This window comes from Argiope bruennichi, chromosome 9, assembly GCF_947563725.1.
Source record: "Argiope bruennichi chromosome 9, qqArgBrue1.1, whole genome shotgun sequence".
Taxonomy (NCBI): Eukaryota; Metazoa; Arthropoda; class Arachnida; order Araneae; family Araneidae; genus Argiope; species Argiope bruennichi.
This window is the reverse complement of record NC_079159.1, coordinates 37,214,659-37,237,410: the sequence shown is the minus strand read 5'-3', so window position 1 is coordinate 37,237,410 and position 22,752 is coordinate 37,214,659. Positions and strand designations below refer to the sequence as shown.

Here is a 22,752-nt window from a genome sequence, read left to right as displayed (position 1 = left end):
AAAAAATATTTAAGATTTAGAGACCTGCATTTTAACTGTTCAAAATTTTCTGAATCGGAGAAATTTATCTATTCCAGATAATTTTCTTGGCCAGTGGAATTCCTGAACTGAAAGTTTAAAAAAAAAATCAAGTGAAGAATTTTTTGTATTGAAATGACTCTTTCATAAATAAATTACATTTAATTCTAGAGGATTTTTTATGATAGTAAAAAGTTTCCTTATCTTAAAGCTATACTTTTTAAGAGCTTATCCTACATTTAGTAAAAGCTTGTGTTTTCTAATTTTTTTGGATATTTTTTCTTTATCCTTTAAATGTTTTTAATATTTTAATTCCCTTTTAGTTATGTATATGGGAGGGATGCCATTCTATCCACCTTCATCAAATTCTCAGTGGCCATTTGGACCTGCTCCTCCACCATCATCATCTATGCCATCAGTTCCAAAAGAAGCAAGTGCTGGCTGTTTTCAAAACCCTACCAATACTCCATTGTCATTTCCAAAATTTAATATGAATGAAAGCTTTAATCAGACAAGTACTCCACCTAATGGACAAACACCTGGAATTTCTACAAAACTATTGCCTACAGAAGCAACTGTTCCTGGAGAGAACTTTTCTATGCCCAAAGAGGTATATATAAATGCATATATATATATATCTTTAAATTTTGGCATATTGGATATTTAAACATTTTGAGTACATAGTATGCCAATAGTAGTTTATTATTTAAATGAAATGAATTGTATGTACAGAATATGATGTTCTGAATTTTTCATACATGTATATTTTAAATAATTTTAATTTTCCCTCTATAAGTAAAGTGATAAAATGGTTCTTTTTGGTGAATTTGACCAACGGATATATGTGTTAGATAGGCCATTTCCCCATTTTTGAGAAATATTAAAACTAATAACTTATATCATCCTTTTATCATGCAATATATATTTATTTTCATATGCATATGGTTTCTAGACGCATTTGCAGAATTTTTGTTTCTGACATTCTAATAGAAAAAGATGCATTTTATGTTATCATTTATGATTTTGAATTTTATTTGGTGAGGCTTAAAAAAAATCCTTTTGTTTTAATGATTAATCTGGTATAATTATTATTTCAAATTTGAATATTTTTTTTTCTCCCAATATAGCATTCTAGGACTGAATCTCCTAAGTACTCTGGAAGGAAGAGCATTCATACAGGTAATGATAAACCTCATAAACCAGAACCTGATGATTGCCAAATGCAAGAGTCCCAATCTTCATCTTTTACTAACAGTTCATCTTGTCAGTCTGCTGATAAAGATGAGGTGAGTTTTTTTTATAATTTATTTCTTCAAATATATACTTTTCTTCAATTTTTAAGAATTTTCTTTTGCATTGTAATTTGTTTAATGTGTGGAAAATCTTCATGTTTGCTATGTCAATTGCTAATTTTGTTATAATAAATGCATCAATTAAAACTACAAAGCTGATTAATCTAATGAAATTGAATACTTAAATTTCTTTGATGCATAAAGAGTCTATTCAATCTATACTATCAGAGATGCCATAATCTTATGTGCAGTGAATAATAAACTTACTATCAGATATCTTTAATTTTATTGGAAGGGATTTGTTTATTATATAATTGTTATATTATTTATTAAGTAAATGTATTGTTGTCTATTAACATTTTTGTCAAAGTGAGTATACAGCATGTATTTTTTTTTTGAAGTTTCAATACATATTGTGTTAGAACTCAATCACTTTTTAGTTTAACAAAATTATAAATTTAAGAAAAGCTATTTGTAAAGGGGGGGGGGAGATCTAATACATTGTCTAGAATGGTTTCTGTGAAATCTTTCACATAGAATATTTATTGCTTTGATATTAATAATAACTCTTTCTACAGGATATGGAATTGGAAAGCAAGAGATGTTACGCTAGTACTCAGTCTGACAAAATGGAATTGACATCAGAATTGGCTTATCGATACCAGATGAACGTTCTCAATCTGGATGATATACTGAAAAAAGATATGGAGGCCCTGAAATCAATGACTCAACCAGAACTTGTTAATCAGCAACTTCAAATGCTTCAAGATGAAAGAGAAGCTGAAAATGAAAGTAAACTGAAAGTGGATGAAGATGATTTCTGTATGACTGAAGAGGTCATGTTAGGACTTGCTACAGAAGATGATGTAAATGAAGTAAGTTGAAGGCCTTTTTTTTATTTGGGAGAGAAATTATCTGAGCAGTAACTGTTTTTCTTTATAGGTTAAAAGTGCTGATTAATTTGACTTCTAATATATGTTTGAAATCAACTATAATAAACAAAATTTTGTTATAAATTTGTCTTGTCAAGCATAATAATTAATGTAAATAAACAACTAAAATTTAAAAAAAAAAAAAAGATATTTAAGTTTATTTGCAATATTTTCAAAAATAGCAGTTTATGAATTGGTATTGCTACATTAAAAAATGTTTTGTTCCTTAACAAAAAGTTTTGTATATATTTAGTCCAAATCATAACTACTATTCAAAGATAAACTAAATTTATGTTCAATCAATGCTACAAAATTTTATAAAATTTGTGCATTTTATTCAAAGCAGCTTTGGGAAAGTTTTGTTTCCCTCTAATTTATAATTTATATCTTTTTAAAGAATATAAAATTTAACTATGAATGAACATCTTGCATTATTATGTAATTTTTATTATTTGCTTAGATGTTATATTTTTCATACTTTTGTTACTTAGATACATATCTGAATAGATAATTTTTTTTATTAATTTTATAAATATGTAACTTAAATTATAATATTCAACATTTGTAGCAGCAACAAGGAAAGTAATATATTACAAATATTACTTTCCTTGATATTATTGTAATACATAACAAAAATTCGTGATCATTTCGAATCAGATTAAAGAGAGAGATATTTTACTTTTCTTCTATGTAACAATCCAATATATCCAATTAAAATTTTTTTTCTAAGTAACATTTTCTTAAACAAATTATATTTGAAAGAAAATTAAAAATGTAAAGCTCTTGCAATAATATTCTTATCTTCCATTAATTAAATTCAAACTTTTCTGTACAATGTGGTTTATTTCTATAAATAGAGAACATCCTAATAACATTTTGGTTAAGAGTTCTAATTTTCTGTTCTTAAACAATAATAATTTTCATATCTATGTAAAGAGCAATTGCAGAGAGTATGTTAAAGAAAAATGTTTGAGAATTACACGGAATGTAGAAAATTTACTCGGGTTTATGCAAATCAGTCAGGAAGAAATTACAGAAAAAAGAATAAACTGGCAGTGTTTGTTCTTTTGTATACCTTACTGGCAAACTTCTCTTTCAGGAATTTTTTCCATTTTTATAATTAACAGGTTTTTTTTAGCATTTTTTGAAGTTTTTTATTCAAACAAGAACATTGTTTTCCAGGTAAGTGATTTGCTTGCTATCTGCAAATAAACAATGGACTTAAAATTTATTTTCATAATTTTATTATTATATTTTGTTTTATTTTCCACCCAATGAATTACTTTGAAATTTTCTCATTTCTTCTTGACATAAATTAAAAAAAGAAAAAAAAAAAAAAACCCAAGGTGATAGCAAAAGCATATCCAAACTTTGAAAAGTGTACATATTAATTTTGCAGTTTCATTATATCTCAAGTTTATATACAGATAGCCTAGGTGTTTCATTTTTATATATGAATGCGTTTTGTAGTTCACATTTCATTATTTTATGGTCTAACAGCAGAAATCAATGTAAAATTCTGTCTTTTGTTTCTTCCCTTTTTTTTTTTTTGTAATGTACACATCTTATGGCAGCTATTCTTTTTTAGCTTATCATCGATAATCAACAATAGTGCTGGAAATTTTTTTCTTTGCCTCCACAAGAGAAAATGTGACTTATGAGTTAAATCAGGACTTCTTAAGGATCATTGACAATGATCCTAGTTGCAGTTTGCTTTATGCCTAATCTACTGTAGGAGCATTTTTGATTATACTATCTGAAAATTGATAAATTTTATTAAAAATCCTTATCATAATATTGGAGAAAGAAATCAACTTCTCTTTCTGTTTGAGAAAGCAATCAAATTGAGTCAATTTAAGTGGGAATTTCCATTAACAAGATGTTGTTGAAAAAAGGAATCTGCTGGAAATTTTAATTACAGTACGAATCCTATTACCCTACACGTTATATATGAATGCGTTTCATTCAACAAAACAGAAATCATACTGTTTTGTTGAATGAATATCTTCATATGCAGGTTCCTCATGTGCTCATTTATATAACAGTTATGAGATTTTAGTTTATTGCTAGAAACAAGCTTAGACATGAGAGTTGCAAGTATTTCCTATTCATAGGATTCTTATCTTCATTAACTTGAAATATTGGCACTATTATAGTAATACCAACATTCATCCTTAAGATTTGGTGATGAGAATTGCTGCTAAAATTTGGTAGGATTTTTCGTGGGATCCAACTTACCAAAGAGTATAATCTTTTATTGTTCACTTTCCAGCTTGACATGAACTGATAACAAAATGTGCGTTGAAACATACCCTCAGCAGAATTTTTTTTTCAACAAATAACACTTTCCCATAACTATGATTAGTAGAATGGTGCTTTAAGATGTTTAGAATCAGATTTCATTGCTAGGGTATTCTTTTGTAATTGCCTTGTAGTATTAAAAATTATTAAATTATTGAAATATATACTTTTTTTAATATCTAGAATGAAATTAAAGATGGTGTTTTTGTTAAATTTATAAAATAAATTGCTGAATTCAGAATAATTACTTATTCTGAAATTGGTTATATAGCGTAGATATTTTGCTTTATTATAATTAGAAATATAATAATAATAATAGAGTTAAATGAAATTTTGTTAAAACACACTGAGGAGCAGCAGTTAATTTGAAATATTAAAAAATCACTAAGGTAAAATATTTTTGATTTATTAGTATTGATAGATTTCATATTGTTTTGAAATGTAATTATTTAAAATTTATAAGATGCTAGTTTTACAGTCTAATTAATATCTTAAAAATGCATGCATAATGTTAATAATATTTTAATTAAAATTATAGATATAAGATTAAAGTTTTGATCTATTCTTTTAGTGGGGAAAAAAAGTCAACACAAGAACCTATTTTTAAGAAATAACAGAGAGGTCTTGGTTTTCATAGGAATTAGTCAATCTACAATTTGATTTTGTTGTTTAAATTGATACTGGAATTGAATTCCTTTTACTTTGATTGATCATGTATATATGCATTTTGAGATGTTTCTGAAATTTTTGAACAAAAAATGGTAAATGGTTAAAATATCTAAAAAAATTTACATGCACTACAGAAAATAAATAAATAAATAACATTGGGAAAACTTATGAATAATAATAAAGGACTTGAGGTTAAAATCTTCTGTTTTTTCTTAAATTAAACCCCAGATGGCACAGTGAAATACTAAAAATAATTGATATATTAAGAAAAAAAATATGCTTAATCAGTGCTTTATGCCGTAAAAATTGATTTGCACATTGAAGTATTTGATATTACTTTATTGTAAAATAAAATTATTGAAGTTACAGCACTGGAAATCATAGGTGTTGTTTATATTTAATATTATAATTCAAATAGAATTTGTTGGATTAGTTGTTTTGGGTAAATAATATCATTGAATTGAAAATAAAATATCTTATTTTTTGTTATCATTCCTCTAAAAGTTTCTTAATTTGAAAGTATATACCATGTTTTTAAATAAAATCTAGATGTAAATTCATTTATAAAAAAATTGCTTAATACTTTTTTATATTTATGTATTTAATATTTGATGATATGACTAGATAACTCAGTTGAAAGAATCAAAAGGCCATTTTTCTTTTAAAAAAATATATAATATTGCAATGGTTTTTTAAAATTCTTGCTGATGATTTCATCACATTTATACATTTATAACTTAAATGCAAAACCATTTTATCCTCCAAGTTCTTATTGAATAATCTTAAATTTCATAGTATTTCTTAGTTTTAATTAATAGTTCAAATTTCTTAGTACCAAGTAATATACTATATTTTAAAAGCCTGTATTTCTTAAAGTCTATTAAATGTGTATTTCACACTAGAGCAATTTTGAGCCAGTTAGTGGAATGAACTAACCATAAGATATTTGAGTCTGGATTACATAATTATATATATTATCAAAGAATGCTATTCAATCAATTATTGTTAGTTACTAAAATTGCAGGATAAAAAGGGAAAAAGTGTGCTACGAGAATAACCATTTTCTTTTGTTTAGATGTTTTAATCTATTTACCTTTATAAATTTGCCCTTGCATGCCAAAGCAATAAGGAAAGAAATATAAATCTGAATCAATTTTATTCATAATAAATTCTTATGATCAGTTTATATTAAATGAATAATTTTAGAACCATTTAAATATATATACCTACTTTCCCTCATGTGATAAATTCTATAGAATTGAATTATTGAATTATCAGTTGTGAGGCTTGAAACATTTTGCTGTAATTTGTTTGAAATGTAGAACTTGATAATGCTAGCATAAAAGTTTGTGTAATGTAAATTGACAATTTTTGAAAAATGCTGATAAACATTTAATTAAAAAAAATAGTTAAGCATTTAATTTTAAAAAAAGAAAAGAAAAAAAAATATTGTATCTGTTTATTTTTTTTAAAAACTTGCTTTAAAAAATTATTAACCTAATCTTTTGTTGTTTTAGTATATTGTTTAAAAGCTAATGTATTGCAAAATTTTCTAAGTTAGTTTTATGAAGGCCCCCCACCACCACTTCCATTAAGGTTTTTTTTTTTTTTTTGCTAATAAAATGTTTAGTTCAAGCTTCTTTCTCATATGTCTAGCTTAACTTATTTAGTTTCATTAAAAAAAGTAATATCGTGGATTCTTTTGAACTTTCTTAATATTAACATTTTAAACATTGAATTTATTCTATTTGTAATATTACACAACATTAACAAATGTAGGTTTTTAATTGGTCCTTTTATAAGCTATTATTTTAATTGTAAAATAATTAAAATGTGGCATGTTAATGTTGCATTGATGTATTTAATTTAAATGATAGAATGACGTATCTTTAAATATTTTTAAGAACTTTATTTTCTTTTAATTTTCCTCTCCTTTTATTTGTAAAAAGAATTTAAAATGTTGCTTACCTACATACATTATATTTTGTTCCAGAGTTATATAATTGTAAAAGGTTCTCCTACTTTTTATTTTTCTTATATTTCATTTGTATTTCAATTTTAATTGCTATTTTAAAAAATAGATTTTGGTTAAAAATTTAACCTAATCAGGTTTAGACATTTTTTTTAAATATTGAATGCATTATATTGTATATATTTTAGATTTGAGTGCTGTTTTCATTATTAATCATAAACTCATTTATTAATTAAAACCTTCTAATTTTTTTTTTTAAATATGAGATAAAGAAAAATATTGTCATTATAATAGAACCTGTCTTTTGAGTAGTGCCTCTATACTTCTTGTCACTTCAGATTTATCTTAGCATTTTGCATATGTGAAGCAGAAACTAATTTTGCTGCACTTGTATGCCTATTTCATTTCTTTTAAGTGAATTCTTTTTTTCCTTCCCGTTTAGCAGCATTTATTCATTCCCTTCTGTAAACAATTTTTTTAAAAACATAATTGGTGTCCACTGTTAAATGCTACATTTTAAATTTATCAAGAATATTGAAGTCCTTGAAACACATTAATAAGGAATAAACTTATGCAATGAAAATAAGTATAGTATTTTTAAATGTTAAAAATATCGCCGTTTATTAAAAAAAAAAGTTGGCACAAGTTATATTAAAATTGCATACTTTTGATATCACAGTTAATTCAGTCATTATTTTCATGTAAAAGAAAAAAGAAACATTTTGCAGTTATTGTTTCTTAGGTGCATAACTTAAAAACTTATGTTTATATGTATATAAATTAAAAAAAATATTTTCTATAAAAAATACGTGTATATTATTATAATCTTATTTAAAAGCTCTATCTTTAGTTTAATTACTGATCTAGAAACATCTTTGTGTGAAGTTTTAATTGGACAGAAAGTTTAGATATTGTAATAATTTTGCAATATTTTTTAATAGCCTGTGGTTAAAAAAAATTAGGGAAATATTTTTAGTATTAATGATACTAAGCTTATTTCATTAAACTTCTTTAAAAAATATAAAAAAGGAATAGATTAATGAATAATATATATATAATATGTATTAAAAAATACAAAGATTTTTTTTTTCTTTTTTACTTTTGACTGATTTAAATGCCTTTTTTAGTTAAACATTTTAGAATTTTATGAATAATTGTCTAGATTCAATGTTACATCATTAACAATATTTTAAAATTACTTATACAAGATTAGCAGTTGGAAAGTTTATTTCCTTATAGTTAAAATGGTCAGATCTATCAAAATGATCACAAGATTTTAAGAAGATAGATCTAAGCTGAATTGATCTAAGCTGAATTTTTAAAAATCTAATTAGTTCACCATTGCTCTTATTAAGCATCGGAATTATGCAAATTCTTTATATCTTTGTAAATTAAAGATGATTATAAGTTTTGTGTTGAAAATAACCTGAAATGATTAAATCAGATGTTTCAAATATAGTATGCTAGAAAATATTTTATAAGATTAGAATATATAAATATTTAAAGTCCTATTTGGATGTATATCTATATTTAATTCCAGCATTAATGTCTACTTAAAATTACTAAGAAAATCTACCAGAAAAATATCTAAAAATTAAATTATTAGCTTTAGTAAGTTTGATTAAATGTTTTAAATTGCATTAATAGTTTTAGTGATTTTTTTAAAAAGAAAATAGTTAAAAATTTCTATTTCCCAAAATTTTATTTGAAAAACAAACCTGATGTTTGATTTATCAGTAATAAATAAAAATTGGTTGAAAATGTATAAAATTTTCTATAATTCTTTGCTTTTCTATTTTGAAATTGTAATATTAAAAGCTAAATTTTCCAAAATGGGGAAAAAAATGATGTGGAGTATTGAATGTGAAATATGGTGGGATTTTAAAAAAATATTAAATCATAAGTATTCTTTATTTTTTATAATTAATAATAAAAAATATTAAATCATAAGTATTCTTTATTTTGCTGTTCAATGCCTATGAATGTCCTGACTTTTTCAGAAATATTTGTTAGTTTTTACATTTATACATTTCTATTATATATTTGAATTTGGTGTGTGTGTCAGTTTTGGTGTGAGTGGATGTTTTATTATTGTTGCATAATGGTATTTGAAGAGAGGAATAAGTCTTTTAAGTATACTCTATGTGCATACTAGTATATGCTTTACTTTTAACTGTTCAAATTATTTTAAGTGAGCTTTTGTCATATGAAAAGAAATTGTTCTTGCTTTTAGTTCTGTTCCATATAGCATGTAAAAAGTGTTTTAGATTTTTTTAATATAATAAACTCATGGTTTTTACACTTATTTTAAAGTGTATTAGAATGTTTTCTTGTTTTCTTTGTATAATTTTAAGAATTATATTTAATATCTATTTTATTTAACATTTTTTTTAAAAACAATAATTAAAAGTGAAAACAAACTTTTGAGGAATTAAAAAGAAAGTGTTATTCATTGAGGTGACATCTCAAAATAAACTTCTTTGTATTTTTCAAAGAATATTTTTTTTATCCCTAGAAATTGTTTCTTCTGTTGAAACATTTATATAAAATAAAACAGAATTTAAATTAAATTATTATAAATCAATAATAGTAACAATAAATGACCCACTGAACTATTGTTCATATTATCTGTTTTATGAAATTTGTACAATTTAATTTTTAACATTATCTAATAAATAAGAACTGTTAAATTTATATAATATTCATTTGTCTTTCTGATGATCAGTAATGCATCTTTTGACTTGCTATTATGATATTTAAAAATAAGATTTCAAACTCCCCTTCCTTTCCTTTTTATTAGAAACAAAATAAATTGTATTTATTTTCACAATTATATACTTTTGGTTTTGTATGTAAAGTGCATATTATGAGTATGGATAGGTAGTCAGTAAAATTATTGAAGTTGACATTTAGATTATCTTAATATAAATTTTTATTCCTAAATAATGAAAATTTGTCTGCTTAAAACAATAATCCAAATTTAAAGTTTTAAATGAAATGACAGGGAGATATTTTTACCCTTCTAATTTTTCAGAGATATAGAACTTTAATTTTTTAAGATTTGTTTCATGTGTAGATAAAAATATATTTTTCAAAGCCCTCAAGTCACTCTGTGCATGCATTCATTTTAAAATTTTGGTATGATTTATTTCTTAAAATAAAAAAGATCAATTCTGCTGGTTCATTTTTGAAGGTTTCTTCCAAAAATTCAAATTTTTATTACAATTAATATAGTTTTTAATATTGAAATTTTTTAAATCTAGTGGTATTCAGTTGAGAATGTTTGCCCATTTCCACGTGCTTTTTTGGTTTGTTTACCACACTTTCTACTTAAATCAAAAATGCAATTTTTAAAAGTTAACTACAATTTTGATGTTATATTGTTTTTTTATTTATTGAAGAACAGCGAAGATTTTAAATCGCTGTACTTCTAATTGAACCAATTGAAGTTTCATTTTTAAAAACAAATCTAATTTGTTGGTGCTTTATAAAGTTATCTTTCTTTAAACTTTAGAATGCATGTTTATAAACAAGTTAAATAAATTGGTCTCTCTCTCTCTCTCTTTTTTTTTTCTTTCCATGTTTGAAATTGCTTATTCGCATTATGTTTATCTTGTCTTTACACTGTAGAATAAGATATATTAATACCAAAGTGATAATTTTTTGATTTATAAAATATTAATTACTATGGTTTTTAGTGCATTAGTATTGCATAATATAGGATTTAAAATGATTTATTTATTGCAGTTTCAGAAAATTGTAATTCACACTGAATACAAGTTATATAAGAATAATATTAAAAATAATATATTTCTTTTACGATTTCAAAATTGATGCATTGGTTTTGTTATAAATTCTAACAAGCTGATAAGCATTAAGGAATAAAAATCCAGTTGGGTAATAAAATAAAGAATATTATTTGTTATGAATATGTTAAAAGAAATACCCCCCCCCTACTTTCCTGACAAGCATTTTCTTAAAAGTATTATAGTGGTTCTACATTTAGTATACAAATATAAAAATGAAACTAAATTTGAAATTAAATTTGATTTAAACCTGGATGCATAATTTTTTTATATATATATAAAACACAATCATATCATAATAATTAATCTTAAAAAGTTGTAGTTTTATCTAAAAAAGTTACTAATACAATTTACACAGATTTTTAGGTATAATTTAAAGTGTACATCAAAAATAATTTAAAAAAGAAAATGTTCTGGATAATATGTTTGCAAATACTTATTGTATACAGTTATTTTTTAAAGTATATTTTAAAGTTTTACGAGATAAAGTGAATACAATTTTTGCTTTGTCTGAAATATTTGATACAGCAAATAATGTTTTTCAAATCATTGTGGAATTAAAGTAAAAAAATAATACTAAATTTTGCAGAAAAAATTTAATTTGAATGCAATATTGCTATATTGAGTCTTTATGAGTGTAACTGCATAACTAACATTTTAGATGAAAGGTTATATATATATTTGAAAGTCACCATTTTATAAATATTGAAATAATTTCATTACAAAGTAATGGGTTTCTTTTCACTAGTATGACACAGCCAACAAAGTTAATCAGATATTTTAATTTTATTAAATTTTGAAAAATGTTGTCTACTTAGATTTTTCTAAATTCAAAAATCTGGTCCCTGATATCGGAAATTTTTTAGATAACCAATTTTCTTCTTATGAATCTATATAAATTACAAAATAGTGTATTTTGAACTATGTTGTAATAAATGTTTTCATTAGTTTTTTTTTTTTTTTGTTACATGTACTTTTTCAATCAATTTTTATTTTTGCTGCATTTTAATATTTCACTGAATAAATCCACTCTATTAAACTATTTCTCAATGTTTTCTGGCTATGTCCCTCTTTATCTAGCCTTCAGTGTTCTTATAATTATCAATTTTTTATATTTTTTAATTACAATCCTTCTTTTTTAATCAACTGACATTTAATCGTATTCATACGCTATAGCTATTTTAACATTTTGACCCTTAATGTTTATTAGTAGTATGCATTACTTTTTAAAAATTCAGTATTGAAGTGATTATACTTAAATCAAGGTACTCAATTTTATATTGGTGTCTTTTTACATTGGTAAGTGTAAAAAGCATATTTTTAAGTTATTTGAATTAGTTAGAAAATATACTATTTTTAAATTGATTGTAATTGTAGGTAAATCCTTAAAAGCATTAATTTTTAATATTTTTTAATTATATATCCTATTTGAGATAGTTTGTTAAGCATGCCATTCCATATTCTTAAAATTATCATTTAAAATATTTTGTTTGTGTTACTATGAATTTTTTATAGAAAATGTTAATTTACAATTATACTAAATACAACTTAATACCATCCAATAAAAATAACCAGTATATTTATTTAAATTGATTTATAAAAAGTCTCTGAAACAAAATTTGAGAAAATTTCAGTTATTCAAATAAAAATTAAAATTTAATCATCATTGGAACAGAAGATTTCCAAGAAATTTTATCTGAAATAAAATGATCAATGTTTATTTTAGATAAAATTGAAAGTGGAAAATTTTTACTTTGTTTTCAAATATTTACTCCTTTACAACATCTTTGAACATATCATTTGAATAGATAGCTACCCCATTTTTTCCTTATTTTCTCTTTTTCAGGCAGATTTACTAACAGAAGCAGTTTCACCAAGCTCAGTATTGGACTAAATCTAAGTTCGAGCCCGTCTTCTCGAGGATTGGATTTTGCAGGCAGACAGAGTTGTCAAAGATTATTTTTTTTATCTTGAAACACCTTTGCTTTTCTGCATATAATCCAACTTTTAGTTGAAATTTTATTCCTTTGTTTTCAATTTTTACATTTCTATTTATAACTACTTTTCTTCCATTCCATTCTTTTCAGCCTATTTATTCTGTATATCTGGTTTCTGCATCGATATGCAAACTGCAAAATAAATCTGATAACTATTTAAAATAGTTATGATTGAAAAGCAGTATATAATACTGGATCTGATTTGTAGATTTCAAAAGTTTATTTAATTTAATCTTCCGTAAAAAGGCGAGAGGCAGAATATACTATTCTGCACACGTTCAGAAAAACATCTGGTCTATAAAATTTACTTAAATATTAAAAAAAATTAATTTGAAGGGGGTAGGGAGGTACTATAAATTTGGATATAATTAAAATATTTAAAAATAAGAAAGTATGACCTTTAATGCATACTAGTAATTAAAGAATTTCACTATGTTTTAGTTTATTTTTGCTTGTAGTACAGAGTCTCCATGCCCATTTCGTAACTATTTATCTGAAAGTGACTCTGATTTCATATGTATTTCTAGGAGTTGGAATACCGTGAAGAATGTCTCTTGCAGCTCATGTGTGAGGATTCATAAGTTTTACCAACATATACTTTAAAAAACCATAAATCGCCTTGACATTTTTTTAATAACTTCATGGCTTCTACTGGATGTGAGTGAAAGCATTCATCGTATCATCGTATGTGTTAACAAAATCCCAAATTCTTGTTTTAGATGATTTCAACCATGTGTTCTTGAACTTAGTGAAATATTTTTTATCTCTATATTTTTTTAAGTATTCATTTATTTTCGACCACTGCCTTTAATAACAGTTTCTTTGTATGAGATTTATTTCTTTTCACTCTGAAACATCTTTATTTTCAAATCTGTTAACTAGGTAATTTGCCATCCTGAATCTAATTAACATCTCTTAATGTTAAGGTTTGAAGTCTGAGACAGTCATTCTGAAGTCTGTTAAGAAGAAATTTTTTTTTTCATTAAATTTTGAGAAAGAGATTTGTTTCTTAAATGTATATATTCACCTGTGTCTAATTTTTTTTAGAATGCTTTTGCAAGCTTTAACTTTAAAAGTATGTATGCATGTTTCACATAAGAAATAAAATATGCACTGAAGTACTTAGGATAAATATACTATGCTTTCAAATATTTATGAAAAGGCAGTTCATATTTATTAAAAATTAGGGCTTATCATTCTTTAAATTATTATTTTTCACTTATCAAAATAAATTAACTTTGTCATAAATGAAAATTAAAAATAAAGAATAGTATAAAACTAATTCCTCTTTTAATTCATGTACATAGTTTAAAAAAAATTTAACAGCTTGGGTAATGGGTGAATAAAAGATCTACTTATTAAAAAAGTGCTCATGCTTTCAGTGCATTTCTGTAATATAAAAGGGAGAACATGCTATTAATACAATCAAGTTCCAATTTTTAAAACTAATTTCAAACTTTGTTTTGGGGACCATGATTTTTTTAAAAGTCATTATTAATGTATTTCATAATGATTGCAATATGGTAAGAATGCCTTAGAATTAGCTGATTTGTTTTCAAAATTTTTAAGTTAAATTAATTATATATGTATATATATTTGAACATTATCAAATCGAACTCATTAAAAAGAAAACCGATATGCGCCTTCTCATCTTGTTTATTGTATATACATGAAGTTTCTGTGAAATATTAATGTAATAGTTTTTGGTTGAATTTTGTAACAATTACACAACAGTCACTGTAACTAAAAAAACAGCAAATTATTTTAATAATTTCAATACGGAAAAAAAAATGTGTATGGAAAATCCTTACATTTTTTTTTAATGTGTTACAAAAAAATCACTCATCTGCCAACCTCTAACTGGGTTGCTGCTTAAAACTTACCAAAGAACTTTTTTGTGTTTTTTAATAAACATCTCATTCTATTTATAATACTAAATTCTTGTTGAACTATAAGAAATAGAATAATATTTTTGTAAAGGTATTTGAAGTTGATTCTTTTACATAATATAAAAACATCCTATAAGCCTTCTTTAATTGTTTATTTATTTTTTATTTATAAAAAGTGTTCATTATTTCAAAACTCTTATCTGCTTGGGACAGAAGTTTATTTTTTATGTTAAATTTTTTTTTTTTTTTTTGGAAATGCCTTGTTTAAAAAAATTACTAGTTTTTTTGAAAAATCTCAATCTATTTTAATCTGTATAATACAGATACATAATTTGGAGATTTTAAGATTTTAATAGATGTCAAGTAATTTTTTTTTTTAATTTGAGGATACACATTATTTCACATCATGCATTTTTTTTAAAATATTCCATTTATATTAAGGTGTTTCTAAGGGTAGGTTTTTTTTAATAAATTCATCAACATACATGCAAATTAAAATTATTTCATTTACAGTAGAACTTCGATTATGTGGGCTTCTTAAAACCAGTTACCGAAAAATCTATGTTTTTTTAAATTAATGAATTTTTGAGAAAGTTTGTCAAAGTTAGTACTTGAGCCAATTTTTATATTCTAAAAGTTTAAATGCAATGTAAATTGGGAATAATTTTTTTTACTTAGAGAAAAATTTAAAATTACAAATGTTTACTGGCAAGATCAACCAGGTAACTTCCTGTTCTTGCAATATAGTTTTAAATTTCAAGAATTCTTTTCAGAAGAAAAGGTGTTCCGATTTAAAATTTATTAGTGTATCCAAATAGAGATTTGAAATCAATTGATCAAATATCTAATTGATTTTAAATCTCTATTCAGATATTCAAGGTTCTTCTGACTTAAACTATTTTTAAATAAGTATTTTGGAATTTTTTAAACAACTTAATATAAAATCGAGAATACATAATCAAATTAAAACTTATGTATTAGCAGTTTTAACACAACATTTAAAAAAGAAATAAAATAAATTTATAAACTTGGCCTCCTAGTTGAGAAAATCTTGTTTGCTGGCAAAATATTAAGATTTTCTGAATAAGTTTTTGTATATTTGCATCATGAAAGCATATGAATATTAGTAGTAGAAATAAATATTATTCAATATTTCTTGAATAAAGCATGTGTGATGATGAGTTAAAAAAAATTATAAATTTTATGACTGTTCCTCATTTAAATGTTGCTATTTTAAATGAATTAAAAGATTACAGATAACAAATTCGCCATTCATTTAGCTTTAATTTTTTAAAAAATAAGTTTAAATCTAAAACTTTAAAATTTATTATCATAAAATGTTAAATATTGCATATGAAAATGCATATATGTTACAGTGACTTCCCATTTTTTTTGTAAACATGAGTGGTTTATGATATAATTGTATATCATACAAATAAATGATTTAGTTAACTGTTCTATTTTTGATAGTGTTATAAATTATCGATAGTAAAAGTTTTCCAAACCACTGAATATCCATTTGTGTAATTTGTTTTCACATCATTTGTATTATTTATGTATGTATGTATTATGAAATGTTAACTGATTTCATTTGCTGCTTACTGTGTTCCAAGTAGCTTTTGGTGTTAGTAACTGTTTCCCTTCATTATAATATTCAAAAGAATTTTTATTCCTCTGTAAATATGCCAATAAACCATCTATTTGTTCTAGTAAATTCTGTGCGAGTCATCCCTTGGCTTTTTTTTTTACTAATACTAAATAATTGAAAATGGTTTGTCTTTTTAAAAATCTTTTCCAACTGATACCTATATTGGTGTCAAGAAGGTGGATACACAAAGATAAATGCTGTTATAACCAATAGGATTCTCAACCTAAATTATGAATTATGCAAACATGTTTATAAGAAAGATTTGAATACCTAATCAGCAAAAGTAATTCAAAAGAAACTTGCATACTCCCTAATAAAGATATCTCCAAATATTATATTGTAAATTGTGGGCAAGGATGTAAATGCATTCTAACGCATATTCAGTTGATTGAAGCCAAACTTTGATACAAAGCTATGATCTCAAATGAAGATAGATAATAACAGCATCACATATCAAAACCCTTTTATTTTTTAATTGTTGTCTGCATATATTTCTTCAAATGTTCTATAAATCTACACTTAAAATGCTGAAAATGTACCAAATTTATCTAACCCTTTAGTTTGTAGTTATTGTAAATAATAAATACAATAAAATATGAATGCCACATAAATTCACTGAAATGATCAAAATGATCTTCATATGAATGTTATATATAAAATGCTATTTTTGTCTCAAAAAGTAGCTTAAATTTGTAATCACAAATAACTTTTTAAAAACATAACTAAATTTATTATTTTTATTCATTTATATTTAGCATATTTCTTCAGATTGTCACATAGCATAAAGTTGAAGTAAAACAAAAATAAATATAAATTTAATGAAATTTTCATTAAATATAAATTTATTACAATATGAAACACCCCCATCTTGCAAACTGAGATTTACAAACTTTACTTTCCAATCTAAATTTATAAAACTAGACTTTCAAAATTTCTGAATAATAACACTTGAGTCTCTATATAAGTTGTGCATGTTAGAAATCTAAATGTGAATAACTACTATTCTAACTTGGGAATTCTTAGTCTCTTATGAACCAAAAAACAGATTTGAAGGAATGAATATCTTGCTTAAGATTTACTTGTTGCATATGCAAATATTGAATTTATTTTATTACAAAAGATTAATCCATATCATCTATATCTGGGGTTTCGTTGTTATTTCCAAGAAAAAACATTTCAGAAGTACAAATTTATTTGAATCATTTTGTGTATGAAAATAGTATTACTGATAAGCAATCACACAATTTCATTAGATCTGCAATGAGTTTACAAATACTCGTCTCAGAAGTGTTCCTTGTATATTCTCACCATCTGCATCCTCCTGAATCCAAAATACGATAATCTTGGCCTAGTTTAATCCTTTCAACACATTATTTGTTTGCAGAAAGTTAATCTGACTCGTCATGAGAAACAGAATTTCAGTTCTGAGAACGGTATTAAGACTTGAAATGCATTAAGAATGAAAGTTCCAGTAGTGAATATTAATACAAAATGAATTTCTCACTAACAGCTCAATTAAATATTTCCAAATTCTTTTATTAGATTTACATCAGAGAGAAATGGCTTGAACTACTTTTATCTGAGCAACACTTTCCCTTTGTGGGATATGAAATGCACTTCAAGTTTAGACTGATGTTTGCATAATGCAGAGCTAGAAAGTTTTACAGAAAAGTTTTGGATTATTAAAACTAAAAAAAGGTTCCAATAAGATGGCTTTTTTTATTCTCTTCAAGAATTAGATGTGACATAACTGTATTAACTTCATGCCATAGGTGAACATAATTCAGAGTAACATGAAGTATTTGGGAAATTAATCACTGGCATTTGGTTTATACACAAATACCGACAATACTGGCAAGTAAGAGAACTGAGAATCTAACATTCCCCCCCCCCCCCTTCACTATCTAACAGGTTTGGTCCTTTCTTTAAGAAGAATTTTGTCTCTAAATGTTTACTTAACACTCTAAATGTTACAACTTAATACAAAAAAAATATTTTGCTATATGAAACAGATGTGTTTATCAATCCCTTCCACCAGTGATATTTCAATACAGTTAAGTAAATGTTATTTTCATAATCGTTAAATTAATATGCAGTAGTAATTAATTAATTAATCATCCCTTTCAAGGAATAATTTTGTTTGGCAATTATTAATTTAGTTCCAGTTAATCTAGAAAGCATAGAGTTCTGTATTTTAATCTGTAAAATAGGAAATTCTACTTATATGTGTATCAAGTAAATTTTACTAAGTTTTAAAAAAAATCATAAAAAAATAATTAAAGATATCGTTTATTTACAAGATTGTGTTGGTTTTCACAAAATAATTTATTAAAATGGCTCACAACATGCACCAGGCATGTTAGTTTCTTTTCAACTGAAAAAATACTCTGATTCCAGGACTTTTTCTAAATTGAATGTGCCTAAAAAGAAATATGGAATTCAGTATTGAATTTAACAAATATATTATAATGAATCGATTTGATTAATTAAATTAATTAAGGTTTCTGCATTTCATTTTCAGTTTAAGGATATTTACTTTTAAAATCAATAAATCCAATAACAAGATTTTAATTTAAAAAAAAACAAGAGATTCTTAATTTTTAGAGCATAGTATAAAAATATTTCAAAGATAAATATTCAGCATGGATAGTTAATTATCTGCTAGTAATAAAAATGAATGTGTGTTCTAGATCATTAGACCTAGAGCTATCAACTTAAGTACATTTTAATTTTGGAAGGTGGAAATGTTTACCTCAGAGCAAATTTTTAATAATTAAAAATAAAGTGAAATTTTGCAGTAACTCCTGAACATATTATTGCATAAAACTAATTTTTACACCATTTTAAAATAATTTAACATGCCATTAGAGAATAGATGAGAATCACACTTGAAGAAGTTAAGTATGTTTTTATCGACATGCGATTTTGATTTACTACAAGACAAAGAATATCTATTATTCCAAAACATCATACTATATACTTGCAAATTTTAATTTCCATTCCTTTGTATAAATGCTCAAATGTACGATTTTTTAAAAATCTTTTTAGCAAAATAACAGATATTGGGAAAAATTTCTTCTAGTTAAAATTTTCATCAATAAATGATTAAATTTTAAACTTTTTGGAGCATTTATTTTTGTGGAAAAAAAGTTTTATGAGACCAAAAAGGATAAATAAATTCATTTGATCTCTAATAGAACTTCATTATATATATCTAGCTCAATATTGATAGCAAAAATTAAGACTACTTCTTTTAAAGGAAGCAAATGGAAGAGATATTTTTTAATTCTAAAACCATTATGATGTGAAACATTTAATATTTTTATTTGTAAGTTTTAGATGGAACTTGCTTACAGCATTATTAAATTGGATACGCAAAAAACTAATTCAAGAATTAAATTTTTAAAGATCTGTATACCAGATATTTTGAAAGGAACTTAAAAACTTACCTTTTTTAGGCACTGTACTTAATAGCTCTCTTAGTTTCATTTTTGCACTATTCTGTTTCAGCTTCTTCCCTTGAATTTGTCTGAAATAAATATTGGGATTATTTTTCGTAAAGGATTATACTGCAGTTTCCTAAATATTAAAAACTTAAAGAAATGCCAAAGTCGGTAAGAGAACTGATAATTAAATAAGAATTTTAATAGTTATAATTTTGTTGCCTATTTACATCTCTTAACTTTATCAATATTGAAAGGCCACAAGTACCCATTCAACAAAACTATGGTAGCTACCTATACGCCAGGATACCATTACGAAATTTACACCCCACCCACCCATTAAATGCGATTGTTTCAACATCCGTAACATCCATTCATTAGAAAAGCTCACAAAATGGATTTAGAAAACGGAGGTTTGAGAGAATTTTCAAAAAATATCAGAATATAAATTTGCTTAGTAGCCATGAGTTAAACAGTCTTTTATTTATTTATTATTATTATTTTTGTATATTAATCCCTTAAGAACTATTACTGCAGTTATCTTATCCTTGAAAGGGAAACTCGGGTATTCGGAGGAATGTGAATGATCGGTTAATGGTTCTATGATATCAAGGGACTTCACAACAATCGGAAGGTTTATGTGAACACTAAACAGAATGGATATAAGGATATAAAAATAATATTGCTTTAAGTCTGAAAATACTTTTTTGCAGAAACCATGAACAAGTTATATATAGGAGATTTAATTGAAATTAAACTCTTCACTAGCTGGCTAAATATTGTTAAAGTATAAGCGAACACACTCTTAAATTCCTGGCATCAATTGTTCAGTATTAAGCTTTCATGTATACTATGGAATATCTTTATTCATTTACATAACTTCTCAGAAGAATCGTCTATTAAAATTTCGATAATTCAACAGGAATAAAAAAAAAAAACAGTATTTCGATATGTAAACAAGGCTGAAGCTATAAGAACAAAAATATATTTTTATCCAAAGCAATTGCAAAGAAGACCAGTAATGTTAAATGGAAGCATTTAAAAATTTTTTCATCAGTACTTACTTATGAAGTTGAACTTTAATTGTAAGAGCAAAACAAATTTTAAAAACTCGGGATGAAATATTTGTAGGGAGGGAAAGAAACACACAGCAACTTGGAAAGAGTTTTTCAGTTTTCAGAATGTGTAATATTTATTTTTATACTAAAATATTTTAAGCAATATGTTAAAATTTCAGACAAAGAAAAATCACTTCAAAGTATCTATTTCTGCTCTATAAAGCATGCATGTGTCAAATTTGAAAGCTATAGGTCAAGAGGTCTATCTTGTAAAGTGCCAACACATATCAGATATATTCTACTTTGTAAGTAGATATTATTCATGTGTATCCATATTATGTTACTTTTTAAACCTGGTCTGGAAAAGGCTAACGATTCTTTCATACACAGAGGAGTAAGAGAATTCACATTAAATAATTGAGATTAGCAGATATTTAATCAAGCAATAATATATGATACATTTAAGTTTAAATTTATCTCAAATAATGGAATACAAAAGAAAGCATCAACTTACTCATCCACAACTCGAGCATATTTGTCTAAAAAGAATGCTGACAAATCTTCTAAAATTGGTTCTTTATGCAGCGAGACAAACTGCTCACGACATATCTGCAGAAAAATTTAAGATTTAGTTTTTTTTCGTGATAAAACAGCTATTCATTTTTTAGCAAAATAGCAGAAAATACACAACTTACTTTATTCATTATTTCAACAGTTGAAGCATGAGTCCAGTAACAATCATGAACAGAAACAAATGTTATCCCTTGCCTTAAATAAGAACACATTTTACTCTAGGTATCAGTAATATATATATTTTTAAATTAAGAAACTGGATTTTTTCAAATTAAAGAAATGTATAATTCAAATTTATTGAGTAGTAAATATAAAAAATAAAACCCCTTTTTTTTATTAGTATCATACCCAATCACTTTTAGGAAATTTCATATAATGGGCAAGATGTTGCATCTTAAATCAACTACATTAATATCTGTTTAAAAACTATATCACATGCCCTTTGAAGTTTCACAAGGATACCCCGTATCAATACGAGAATATTACACACATAACAGCAGATTTAACAAGTACAAAATTCTCGTGTTAAATCTGGTGAACATCCAGTCTTAAAATTGCTATCTCTCAGCAGGACATTTAAATTAACACTACACAATAGGAAAATATAAACATGGACAGAAAAAACTGATGTTTGTAATTTATGAAAAATTCTAGATGGGACGAGTTATTGTTGTTATTGAACTAATTGAAACTATTAAGGTAAATAATGAATAAATAAATTATTTGAGGCTCTAATTCAGCAATCTAAGAATGTCTAAATCAAATATTCTATAGATGCATTAATAGATTAATTATTATTCACTTATTACAGAAATGCAATTAATTTTTTAACCTATTAATGATTTCTCAAGTTATTATAATACTGAATGTTTGAATGAATAAACACCTTTTACATTGCACACATTAAATTTGCCATATGTATTAAAGAAGTATATATATAGTGTCCACATTCTTGAAATTTTATTTGACAGTTTAAACAAGAAAATTAAAAATTTATACTAAGCATTATACAAAATTTGATTTAAGTGAAAGAAATTTTGCATCTTACCTTTGACAAAATAATGAAGTAAGCATCATATGACTAGCATCCAAAGAATGAATAAAATTTGGTGCAAACCCATTTTTTTGCTTTCTAATATTGGGTGACCTGTTGG

The 22,752-nt window shown here is 24.8% G+C and overlaps 2 protein-coding genes across 5 annotated transcripts in view; one reads left to right on the top strand and one right to left on the bottom strand.

The window, feature by feature from the left end:
- The window catches only part of LOC129985141 (period circadian protein-like), a 33,469-nt gene extending 19,897 nt beyond the window's left edge, over positions 1 to 13,572 (top strand). For 2 of the 4 annotated variants that reach the window (XM_056095061.1, XM_056095062.1), the window contains exons 17-20: positions 342 to 628; positions 1,146 to 1,304; positions 1,889 to 2,185; positions 13,515 to 13,572. In XM_056095061.1, coding sequence (XP_055951036.1) covers positions 342 to 628; positions 1,146 to 1,304; positions 1,889 to 2,185; positions 13,515 to 13,568 — 797 coding nt within the window. In that variant the 3' untranslated portion in view covers positions 13,569 to 13,572. Of the gene's footprint in view, positions 1 to 341; positions 629 to 1,145; positions 1,305 to 1,888; positions 2,186 to 5,114 lie in introns of all 4 variants that reach the window. The other 2 variants (XM_056095063.1, XM_056095064.1) reach the window with 2 other exon arrangements.
- A 5,223-nt stretch (positions 13,573 to 18,795) lies between these two features.
- The window catches only part of LOC129984584 (DNA-directed RNA polymerase, mitochondrial-like), a 44,156-nt gene continuing 40,199 nt past the window's right edge, over positions 18,796 to 22,752 (bottom strand). The window contains exons 28-32 of the mRNA XM_056094503.1: positions 22,647 to 22,745; positions 21,721 to 21,793; positions 21,540 to 21,634; positions 19,974 to 20,053; positions 18,796 to 18,944 (exon numbers count right to left, since the gene is read on the bottom strand). Of these exons, the coding sequence (XP_055950478.1) occupies positions 18,895 to 18,944; positions 19,974 to 20,053; positions 21,540 to 21,634; positions 21,721 to 21,793; positions 22,647 to 22,745 (397 nt within the window). The 3' untranslated portion in view covers positions 18,796 to 18,894. The remainder of the gene's footprint in view (positions 18,945 to 19,973; positions 20,054 to 21,539; positions 21,635 to 21,720; positions 21,794 to 22,646; positions 22,746 to 22,752) is intronic.